At 36.1% G+C, this 12,534-nt stretch overlaps 1 protein-coding gene across 1 annotated transcript; it reads left to right on the plus strand.

The window, feature by feature from the left end:
- Positions 1 to 1,126: 1,126 nt before the first annotated feature.
- Positions 1,127 to 2,539, plus strand: LOC145155468 (DCL-like protein). The gene is made up of 2 exons (XM_079075603.1): positions 1,127 to 1,581; positions 2,058 to 2,539. Exons 1-2 carry the CDS (start codon positions 1,219 to 1,221, stop codon positions 2,391 to 2,393), a joined length of 699 nt encoding a protein of 232 aa, XP_078931729.1. The 5' UTR covers positions 1,127 to 1,218; the 3' UTR covers positions 2,394 to 2,539.
- The last annotated feature ends 9,995 nt before the right edge of the window (positions 2,540 to 12,534 follow it).

A 12,534-nucleotide genomic window follows, 5' to 3' on the forward strand; every position in this document is an offset into this window, starting at 1 on the left:
ACCTTTGTTTTAAAGTGAATAAGACTGGTCCTGATTAATTTTAAAATCATTTCGTTGCTAAACTCGTAGTTTAGTATATACTATTTTTGAATAAAACCCAACATGAGTAACATAATGTTTTATGTTTACAACAGCAACACAAGAAATCATAAGAACGTGAAAAAGACAAAGGTAGAAATAGACAATCGAGCTTTTACATGAAGGTCAGAAGATTTCCATTTTTGATACACATTTGATGAAATATATATTTTTTTGTGTATAATTATAATTTACTTGTAGTTTATTTCGATTTAGGCAATTTATTAAGAGTAGGATTATTACTTATGAAAAAAAATATCAAAAGTAAGATTTTATTTTAAGTAATTTATTTATATAAAATGAAAGTTTTTTTAGATATATATATATATATATATATATATATATATATATATATTAATATTAATATTAGTTATATCTCCTAGATTTATGAATCTAGTTTTCAAAATATTTGATTGTACCATACAAAAGAAATTAACGACGCAGTTTGTTATGCGTTTGTCTTTTTGTTCTATTGTGATAAGTAAGATGTTTTCATTGTATTATTCAAAAAAAGAATGTTGTTGAATATTAGTCATGTACAAGGTTCTAAATAACGTAAGGCGTGACTTGACGGCAATGTCAAGCCTCAAGCTTTTCCGAGCCTTGGCGAGCCACGTCGTTTGTAAGGCGTGACTTAAGGCGGCAATTTTGTATATAATTCATATTTTTATATGTATTTTCTACTATTATTCATTATTATACACATATATGAGTCAAGACGGCGTTTTGGTAAAGCTTGGCGGCACATACAAGCCTTGGAGCCATGACGAGCTTTTTAGAACCTTGGTCATGTATGAGTTTCATCTTCAATTGTTTTAAAAAAAAAATTTCTTTTTAAAACATAACAAAATCGACATTTAAGGAGTGCCAATTGATTTTTATTTTTTTATTTTTTTATTTTTTTATTTTTTAAATTTGATTTGATTTTGGACAAAAGTCCAAAGTCCAAACACACCAAACCACAATCAGTCAATCAGCCTTGATTGCGATTTGCGAGGGATGATTTAGTAACTTCCCACGATCAAAAACCGCTTGTATTTTTCACTCAACCTATAAAAGTGCTGTTATGAGGACCAGGGTTTAAAGTTAGGGTTTTCCTGTTCCGCCATAGCCACTGGGAGAGAAGATCAATCAGTAGTAATGGCAGAAGTAGCAGCAGCCCCCGAGACCACACTTGTAGACGCAATAAAAGATGGTTCATCAGCAGCCCCTCAAGAGATGGACATGGAAACCATCGATTCCGATGCTGCTGCTGCGGTTAACGGCGGTAAACGAGAGAGGGAGGAAGGAGTGACGGCCGAATCTTCGGAGGACGGAAACGAATCGAAAAAGGCTAAGGTGGACCAGGAAGAGAAGTCCGTGGAAGAACAGAGACTGGAGAAAGATGCAGCAAAGAGTGGTCCGGTGGCTCTTGGGTATAAGAACTTTGAGACCTCTGTGCAGATGTTTGATTACTTCTTCAAGTTTCTCCATTTTTGGCCTCCAAATCTGAACGTCAATAAGGTATCTGGCTTTATTCTTGATTTTAATCATATTATTTCGTCAAGTTTGTCTTTATCATATTAGATAAGAGAAGCAGTATTATATTAGTAAGTTTACTGAAAATCATTTACTACAAAGCAGATTGATCAACTGAAAGTGAGTCTAATATGAATTCAGTAGTTTTTGAAGAACAATTTGATAACCAAGGTACCTCCATCGACATATTATTGTGTAAAAACCTTTTTAAAGTTAAGTTGCCTCCTTCCATGGTCAAAATAGGTATAGTCATCATGATGGATCTGCAAGAGTGACTGATATTTCAGAAAAGTTACACGTTTCTTTGATTTCATATCACCTGTTTATTTATAGCAACATATGTATCTATATCTGACAATTATTAACTTCATTTGCTCCATCTCTACCCCAAACAATGGACAGATATATTTAAGTGAATCTCTTTAACTTATTAATGTATATTTCTTTTTGACTTGATACAGTATGAGCATGCAATGTTATTGGATTTGCTAAAAAAGGGTCACCTAGAAGCAGATAAAAAGATTGGTGGAGGAGTGAATGCGTTCCAAGTGAGGTACCACCCACAGTGGAAAAGCCGATGCTTTTTCTTGATCAGAGAGGATGAGTCTGCTGAAGATTTCAGTTTCCGTAAGTGTGTGGATCACATCCTACCCTTGCCGGAAAGCATGGCAGTAAAACCAGATGTCAACAAGGCATTGGGTAGTGGTGGTCATGGTGGTAGAGGTGGAGGACGTGGTGGTGGTCGTGGAAATTGGCGTGGACGTGGTGGTGGTGGCAGGGGTAAACGGAATCAATGAAGTCCCTTCACATGTTGGTTAATTGTGGTAAAAGAAGAGACATAGTTTATAGAAGAAACTGCAGTAATATGTATTGTTCTTCTTTCTTGCATGTCTGCCTGGATTTTGATTTTTAGTTATGATTAAGTTTTACAATTTTGGCTTTCTTTTGATCTGTTATTTTTAGGTAATGTTACTTCTTCACTCATTAAAGTTAAAGTATAAACGGAGCTCCCAATTTTTCTACAATGGGATCATATGTGATGTGGTTAAGAACCATACAAGCGTCTTGCTTAATGAAAGGAAACAACAATAAATTGTGGAAATATAATGAATTATTAACGAATGCATCAAGAACACAATGGTCGAGTTAGGTTCGTATCTTAATGATTTAAAAAAATATTATCGAGTTGCAACAGAAAATTAGAACTTAAGATAACTGAAATAACTGTAATGAAATGATATCGTAATAACTTATTTATAGCCATGTAAATACCAACTGTGGTGCTCGAGCCAAGGTCTGAAGTGTACACGAACCGGAGAGCCTCTCCTACAAGCAGTTCTATGTCAACCTTGGTCATTATAACTAGAACTCTCAGGGATCTTTGTAACACCAACGCAGAAAATATGTGACAACTGTGCTTTATAAGTCTAATAAAAAAAATTCTTTTTCACCTGTGGGTTACTTGGATTGCGTGTTACATTTAGACACTCTACATACCGTGTCAGTATATTATGAGCACTAGGTGTGAGACCCATGTATTACATGGGTTAATTTAAAAAAAAATTAAATATAAATGTCAAATTATTTGAAAACTTTAAATTTATAAGAAATTAAGAAAAATAATGAATTATTATAATGAAAATGTTTTTTTATCTTTTAAATTTAAACATTTTAATTTAAATAAATAAAAGAAACTAATAAGCTTTAATTTTGAGAATTTAAAATTAAAATGTAAGTTCATTAATGATATTGATATTCATTTATTCATACATTTATTACAATTATTAAATTAAAATATTATGTGGATTTAATAAAATAGAAAAAGCTAATAAAATGACATGTGGAAAAAAAATAATTCAAAATAACCACAAAATGACATTTAACAAATTGAATGAGAGTTTGACAAATGGCAAAAAAACCTTCATTTATTAGAGAGGATTATCATAATAACAAACATCTCTCATTAATCATATATATATATATATATATATATATATATATATATATATATATATATATATATATATATATATATATATATATATATATATATATAGGGAAGAATTATTTGGAAAACAAAAAAACCCTAAAAGAACTCCAAAAATCATAAAAATGCATAAAAAAAATACCTAGAGATCACAAAACTTTTTTTTGACATTTTTAATGAAAAAATCGCAGGTTTTTAAAGAAATTCGTTGAAAAAAAATTTTGAAATTTTTTTTTTATAAAAAAAAAAAAATAATAAAAAAAAAATTGATTTTTTATTTTTTTTTCAGCGAATTTTAATAAAAAGCTGCGATTTTTTTTAAAAAAAAATTCAAAAAAAAGTTTTGTGATCTCTAAGTATTTTTTTATGCATTTTTATGATTTTTAGGGTTTTTTAGGGTTTTTTGTTTTCAATAGAACCTAAACCTATATATATATATATATATATATATATATATATATATATATATATATATATATATATATATATATATATATATATATACAAATGGACCCAACCTGATGGGCTAGAATACAACACAAACAAACATACAAACTCATTAACATCCCCCGCAGCCGAAACGTAGGAAGTTAGTCGGATATAATGGAGATGATGGTAGTTATTCTGTGTGAAGATATCTGAATACTAAGATGTAGACTGGACATGTAGAACACATATGTGACCCATAACAACTTTTTCTCAAACAAAATGAATATAAACCTCATTGTGTTTCATATGTTGGTGTTGAACTAGATTAGTATTTAGTAGAGAGAGAGAGACAACGTGTATAGTGTCGCAGTAAACAATTGTGGCTTTCGTGACAAAAAATGCAGTTCACGTAGAAGATTTTGCAGCCAAAATGTTTCGAATAACGCATTTGCCACTCCATGATACTCGACTTCTGATCCGGAGAAAATGGTCTGGTGTTTGGATGACCATGAAAGAAGCAGTGACGAGTCTAGAACGTAAATCCATATGGTTCACTATTTAAACGAAATCGATAGAAAATGAAAAAAGATTAAAAAAAAATACTAGTTGCGGGTCTGGATCAGTTCAATTCGTATAAATTTTTTTGTTCTTACAATTGTACCCGACGAGGAGGCTGAGGAGGAAAGAGGAGGGAGTGAGCGACTACCGGAGGCTGTGGCGGAGGGGCGACTGCCAACGGTGGCAAGTGGCAACCGACACACCTGATCGGCTGATGGTCGATTGTAATGTCACCAGATCAGATAGTGATCGGTGATTGTGAAGCGAGAGTTGAGGCTCGGAGAAGGAAATGACGTTGGGACCGACTACTGATTAACGATTATTGTTTCTTTTTTCTTTTTAAATTTAACTTGCAGTGGGCTATTCATATTGGATTATTCCTTAAAAAATCATGGGCTATTAAAATTTAGAATATGAGTTGCATTTGTTTTTTTCTTGCCAACGATATTAGAGTAGTTCACTTCAATTATTTAAGATAGGTCACAAAGTTAATAATATATTACTTGTTATATATATAAAAAAAATAGGTGGGTCAAGTGACCCACCATATATATATATATATATATATATATATATATATATATATATATATATATATATATATATATATATATATATATATATAAATATATATTCGCCACTAGAAAGAAGGTTGCTCCCCAAAAAGACACAATAGCCTAATGTAGATTGTTGTGTAATGGAACATCCCATAGTCCGAATCGGAATATGTAGTGAGTCCATGAGATGGTGACACACAAATATGGAGACTATGATCGATAGCGTGTCGAAAGTAGCGAAAATGTGATTTAAAGCACCAAAATATGGTTCCCGAGGGTCATGCATAAAAGACACACTAGTTGGACAGCATATACAAGGTTGGGTTTGGTAGACGTGAGATAGTGAAGTCTTGTCACCAAGATGCATCATAGGGTGACATCAGCCACTGGACCGAGGTGTCTAGCTTTGATTGTGTTGAAATATGTATATATTTCATTATCTAACCAATACTTGTCAGTGAATAGTTATACCAACTTTATATGTGTTCTTTACTATCTTAGGATGGTTAGCACACATTGATAACTAAGTCAAGGGTTTGTAGTTGTTAAAGGTTGAAAGATTTGGACTGGAAGGGAAGTATTGCATGTGAGGAGGACTGGTGTTGTTAAAGATCTAAATTCAGAATGAAAATTTTGAAGTTCAGGAAGTAGTTGCAATATATAATGTATATTTTTCCTCTTTCGGATCATAATTCATATTCCAGAGCAAAAAAAGTTTAGTCAGTCTTTTAAGTTGTAATCATAATAGGTGTCTTCTATTTTGTAGTGTGTTAACGCCTTAATGGTTTTAGTAAAAGTTCATATTTTTAGCTTTATTTAACCAAAATCGTTCTTTAAAGATGTAAACGTTTCATGAGCTTCTGGTTACAAATATGTGTTTGTTTTATGATTTTTTATGGTATACATTCAGTGAAGCTGGTGGTGCTATTCTATTGGATTTTTCATGGAAACTAAGTTTTGATTCACCAGATATAGTGAAGGTTCGTAGATTGGATACAAACAAGTTATAATGAAGAATAAAGGATTATCACAAATATGGTTTTTCACTAAGAAAAGTTCTCACAAAGAGAACGGATGCACAAAGCAGGTCACAAAGATGATCACCAAGATCTGTTAGGGTTTTACCCTAATACATGATTATATACTAATTTATCTTAGAGAACGCTTTCAATCTAGGGATTGATTCTAATCTAATCTTAATATGTAAATTGATCCTTATCACTAAGATATCGGATCAATTATCTAAAATACAATAGAATACTATAATTACATACAACAGAATTACAATTGTACAAAACGTTACACGATGACGCTGGTACTTGAAGTCTCGTGCTGATGATGGCGTTGGTCCTGATGGTCAGCGTGTGTTAGTTCCTGACTCATTAGATAAAGATGCTTGACCTTACAAACTCCTCCTATCTGATGATGTCAAAAATTAGGTCCAAAAAACTTGCTTCCAGCTTCAACTCCCCTGAGATGAGGAATCTCCCCCTTAGAAGCAACCATGGTTCTCCCCCTTTATAAATCACTTATAAAGTTAAAGGACAGTATAGCAAAACTCAACATTTCTCCCCCTTTTTGGCATTAGTAGCTGGTGAGGAGGATTGTAAACCTCTTCAGAGTAATCCATAATGGCTAAAATACATTTAATATCAACCACATTAGCTTCAACTTTGCTAAGATGCTGCCCCAACGATTCTGTCAAGTTTATTAATAGTGTAAGCTGAGAAAGTACCGTTGCTTGGAAGTTGGAAGAACTTGACTCCCCCTAAAACATAACATCAGTTTGAGGAGTGGGGATAGGAGGAATAAGAGCAGCAACTTGTCGTGGAGGTGAAAACGGAACTTCAATAATAATTTGAATTGGAGAAGACTGTAGAAGAGTAATGTCAACTTGGCGTGGAGTTCGTTCACGCTGTGAAACCTTAGGAGGAGATGATGGTGGAGCAGAGGAAGAAAAGCGAATATACTTGTTTAATCTTGGACGAGGAGCACTGGTAATGATTGGAGAATTTGGTGATGGTGGATCAAACTCAGGCTCAGCTTCTCCAAAGTCATACTGAGTGGGAAAAGTTTGAATGTTTACTTGTGTCTCAACAACTTGGGCTGAGTCCTTAACCATCATAGATGATGAACTGTATTTATCTTCATCATTATCCGACACTTCATCATCTTTATCAGTGTCACTGGAAGAATTATTGGTTTCTTCGTGATCCTCTTCATCTTCATTGTTAGTTTCAGGGTTTTCTTGTGGTTCCTTAGCCTCATATGGATTTTCAATCCAAGCTATCATTTGATCAGATAAGTGAGGATCTCCATCTACACGGTCATCATTAATAATCTTTGAGAAGAGAAATAAGGTTGGAATAAATGCTCCATGATTGATGTTGTAACCCATACCAGCGTGAGCAAGAAGCAGGTCAAGCCATCGTGGATATGACACATAAGTTGGCCTCTTTTTGACGCTGATATACTCAACCTATTGATCAAAGAAAAGTTGAGCAAAATCCACTTTCTTGTCTCGGGCCAAAGTATACAGAATGCGAAGTTCAAAAAGATTTAACTAGTCTAGACTACCAGTTTTGTAGCCAAGAAATTTTCCAATTATCCCAATCGCATATTTCCACCCTGCAGGAAAACACTGACGAAGAATGAACTTAGCAGGGTCACGTTTACTACCCCGATGAGAAAATCATAACTAATTTGAGGTAGAAGTGATCGACATTTGGCTTTAGAAGAAGTTCTTTCGTAGTTCATCATGAAAGAAAGACAGACAACTTGTCGAATGGTGACAACAGAGATATGAACCCTATAATGACCATCTCAAACAGTTCCGAAGATAATTTGGGCATTTGCATCAATGGTGCAAGAGTAGTAGAACTCGTACACTTGTTTTTTTGGAAAGAAAGGCTTAGGAATGTCACTGAGTGCATAGCACAAGGGACAACTTTTAAAGAAGTTGACGAAGTCTTCGATGCGAAAATCCTGATGTTGTGGAGGAATAATGTCAGAGAATGCAACATTGTTTGTTTGAATGACAATGGGAGTCTCAGGAGTGTTGGGTGTTTTGACGACATTTGTAGCCGGAGTGAATGCAAATATGTAGCACCCTGTTTCGGGTCGTTTCATAATTCAGGACCGTGACCCAAAGATCAAGTGTCATAAGGCTTCGTGCCTTGGGAAAAAGAGGTTTAGACCTATTTGGTAATGGATAATGTAGGTTGTGGGCACCGAGTGTTCGGTTTGTGCTTTGGAACCAAGGGTATATCGGTAAAATTATGATGTGAGCCTTTCATGAATTTTGGATTTTAGTTCCGAAGGTTTTAAGACAAAGGAGGGTGGATAGGATTGTATAGCTTCTCATTACCTTTCCGTGGATATAAAGATCATCGAAAACGGAGTTGGGACGCAAAAGTTATGGCCATCAGAATATAGATCGGTAAGGAGAATGTCGTGTACGTTGGGCGTACAAGGAATGTACGTTGGGCGTACATGGCTGGAGTAATCATGAAGGCTCCTTCGCGGTCGCTGGGCGTAGTCTCAAACCTAATTTAGGGTCTTGGACCCTATTTAATGACCTTAACTCATCTTCAAACCGTTTTATCTTCAGCCTCCTTCCCATTAAACCCCAAATACTAAACCCTAGCTTGTTCTCGAGTGTTCTGAGATTTGGTGGTTAATCCTTGGTGTTTTTTCTTACTTTGAAAAAGGAGGAGTTTGGTGTTCAAGCATTGATTGGAGTGGAGCTCATAGATCCAGATTCTTCATCCATTTTGCTAGCATTTGAAGGTATAAAGTTTCTATCTTGGCAACTCTATGTGTTAGATCTACTCTAGGTCTTGTTTTGGTCATATTATGGTACCTTGAGTCATCCTTGTGAGTATGAGCTACTCCAAGAGCTTAGAGTGTTGGATCTTAGCATTTTGGAAGTTGTTAGTGCATAAAATGTCATCTTGATGAGTTTGGATGAACCATGTGAGAGTTGGTGTTCATGTTATGGACTTAGTTGGATAAAAACGGGGTTTGGATCTCATTAAGACATACAAAGGAGTAAAGTCGGCAACTTTACGTGTTAAGACCTTAAAACGAAGTTAGATCTGATTTTGGACGTTTGGTCTTAAGCATTAAGTGATTAATGTGAGGTTTTGGTCACCTGGTGAGTACGCTGGGCGTAAGTAGGAGTATGCTCAGTGTAATGCATGGATCCCACGAGTTCAAGCAAGGATGAGTTGTACCTTGTGCATTTAAGAGCCGTACGCCGGGCGTACAAGTCTGGTACACAGAGCGTACGCTGCATGGACTTTTCTTGATTTTAGGCCACCTTTTTGGACTCTAGGGTTTGGGCTTTTGTTGGGCTACAAGTATTGTTGAGTTGGGCCATTGTTAGGCCTTAGGCCTTTATGGAATTGGGCCCGTATTGGGCCTTGAGTGTTTTGTGGATTTTGACCATTATTGGGCTTTAAGTGTCATTGAGTTTGAGCCTCAGTTAATTAGGCTAATTAAGGGGAAGGGCAAAATAGTCTTTTACCCTAGGAGTCGGGATCAATGAATTAAGTCCCGATTATGGTTTGTGACCCAATTATTGATTATGATTGTATTTGATTGGTTAGCGCGGGGATTCTCCAGTCCAGTAGCCCGAGCATCATTTGGATTGTCAGCGGAATGAGGTGAGTTTGCTCACTATACTGTAGGACACTAGAGATTGTATGTGCTTGTAGTCTTTGTGACTCCTGCTGTATGTGCCTGTTTTCTAATTGTATGTGGGGTGAAATAGACCCGGGGGTGAAATAGACCCGGTACAACCTTGTGCTGACATATGGGTTGAAATAGACTATGGGTGAAATAGACCCGGGGGTGAAATAGACTTGGTACGACCATGGGCCGACACATGAGTTGAAATAGACTCGGGGATGAAATAGACCCGGGGGTGAAATCGATTCGGCACAGCCTTGAGTTGGCATATATGTATGGTATGCGGTATTTTGGGGAACTCACTAAGCTTTGTGCTTATGGTTTATGTTTAAAATATTTTCAGGTACTTCCGGTTCGAGAGGGAAGGGCCGACTTGATCACAGCGCATCCACCCATGTTTCCGCACTTTATGATTTTGGAATTGTACCATGATAACTATTTCTACTCTGATATACTTTTGAATGATTGAAATGATTAAAATGATGTTTATGGTTGAATTAAAAATGAAAATTTTACCTTAATTTTTTTGGGATGTTACAAGTTGGTATCAGAGCCTTGGTTTGAGGGATTCGGGCATACTCTTGGGTATGTCTGAACTCAAACTAAGGGTTTGATAGATTTTTCATAAAAAGGAAATGTTTTATTAAAGGATTTTCTAATAAAAGAAAAGGGTGGTGCGTGCAATCAACCGAGCTCAAGTAAGTGATTCCCAGAATACCCATACATGTTTGTTATGTTATATGTTGTGAGAATTGCATGCTAGATTAGGGCTAAGGATCTGCTCAGGATTTCATGCTAAGAGAGATTCCTTTATATGCCTGATTGTTTGAGCTTTTAGAGTTGCAAGCTGTTATGAATTTCAGATGATTGGATGGATTGGCCTGATATGTGATGCCTTGTAGCCTAAGAGGAATTGGATGTTATACTAGATTTGGAATCTTTCTTGGTAGGAAGTGAGCTTGAGATGTCATCTGCTTGGCTATGGCTTTGAGTGTTACTGCACGAATGTTGATTGCTTTGTGTTTTGTGCTTTTTAGGACTCTTGATGATGTGAGTTAACTATTAAGTGAATATGTTAAGTCACATGTGTTGGGTTTTATGTACTACAACATCCTATGGTGCACATACAACCCTAAAAGCTTTGGATCTATGTTTTTTCTAATTATACATGCATATGGTTTCCAAAGCTTTAAGCCTACAACTAGCATACAAATAACATATGTATAATAAGACAAGTTTTAGACATACCTCTTGATGTTGTTGATGTTGCTAGAAAGACTTTGGCCTTTAAGAACTTAGTGCCCCAAGTGTTGCACCTCAAATGGAATCACAACTCACCTAGGACAAAGGTGACTCTTGAGAGAGAATTTCCATGCACCAAAAACACCTCCATGAACTCCAAGAACTAGAAGTATCGTTTGTAGGTTATGGAGCTTATATTTATATGTAGGATTCCAAGAGTCATGGGTATAACCCAAATCCATACCCATGGGTTTTATGATCCATGGTTCATGTGGCCAAACTCTTTATGTATCCATACATAAACTTAGTCCAATATGGATCATAAGCCCAACACATATAAATATAACCAATTACCATAATTAGTCATCATAGATTTAATTAGTCTCTTGTGATCACTAAATTAATTCCAAACTAATTCTTGATCAATAATAATTAAATCATATGATTTCATATTAATATATTAGAACTTATAATATATTAATAAATCATATATAACCTCTTCTCAAAAGTCCATCCTATCAAATTGTCCTGATGTTAAGCAACCCAAATGGACCATGCTACTCTCGGGTCAAGTACATACCAATAATAGTTATGGGCTTAGACATCTAATCCAGCAACATGTTGCATAGGTTAAATAATCTCAGAGTGACGGATTTGACGCTACTGCGCAACTCTCGTTTGATTCTAACCGTTGTAGGGATGGGTCTTTTACTCGAAGGATTATCTAAGCTTTGTTGCATGTGATTGTATTCATGAAGTAGTTAACTGACATTATTGGGAGTTCTTCAGCAGCTGATGACAGGGTGAGGTCAGGAACCTAGGAGAGCCTAGGAAGTGCTTTAGTGGGTTGGTCGCTCTGCTTAGCGGGTGTTTGGAGAAGGTGACTTGGAGGATCTGAGAAGATTTTTGAAGAAAGTATGGGTAGGTGTGGAAGGTAGTATTGGGCCCATACTACTGAAAGCACATGATCCATACTCGACTCAAGGAGAGTCACGGAGAATCTAGGGAGCCGGTGGGATGAGGATTCTTTGGCCGTGTTTTGATCATGTGTATGATTGCTTTTCAGAGTGGTGATGAGAACACATGGAGGAGGTTCATGTTTTGGTTCAGGCTCAAGTATAGGCTCTGGTGCTGAGCCAATTGGTGGGGGGATGTATGAGTCCTTCACATCACCCACCGACATAGCTGCATATCAGCCCTTCGGGTTTGTGGGAGGACTGCCATGATTCTTAGTTCGTGTTGGATTGAGGAGATGGAGGGTGTCATCCGCACTAGTCCCTATCCTATGGGAGCCAAGGTTCGGTTTGCTTTGGACCTCTTGCATCATACGACAAGGAGTTGTTGAGAATTGATTGCACACTCTATTACGCTTACTGAGTTGGAGGCTATGTCTTGGGAAGAGTTTGTGACTCAGTTTAGGGTGGAGGTTGCGCCAACTATCGTAGTGCAGCCGTTCACAAAGGAGTTTGTGAG

Source organism: Lactuca virosa, chromosome 1, assembly GCF_052849685.1.
Source record: "Lactuca virosa cultivar CGN04683 chromosome 1, Lactuca_virosa_CGN04683_v6, whole genome shotgun sequence".
Lineage (NCBI taxonomy): Eukaryota > Viridiplantae > Streptophyta > Magnoliopsida > Asterales > Asteraceae > Lactuca > Lactuca virosa.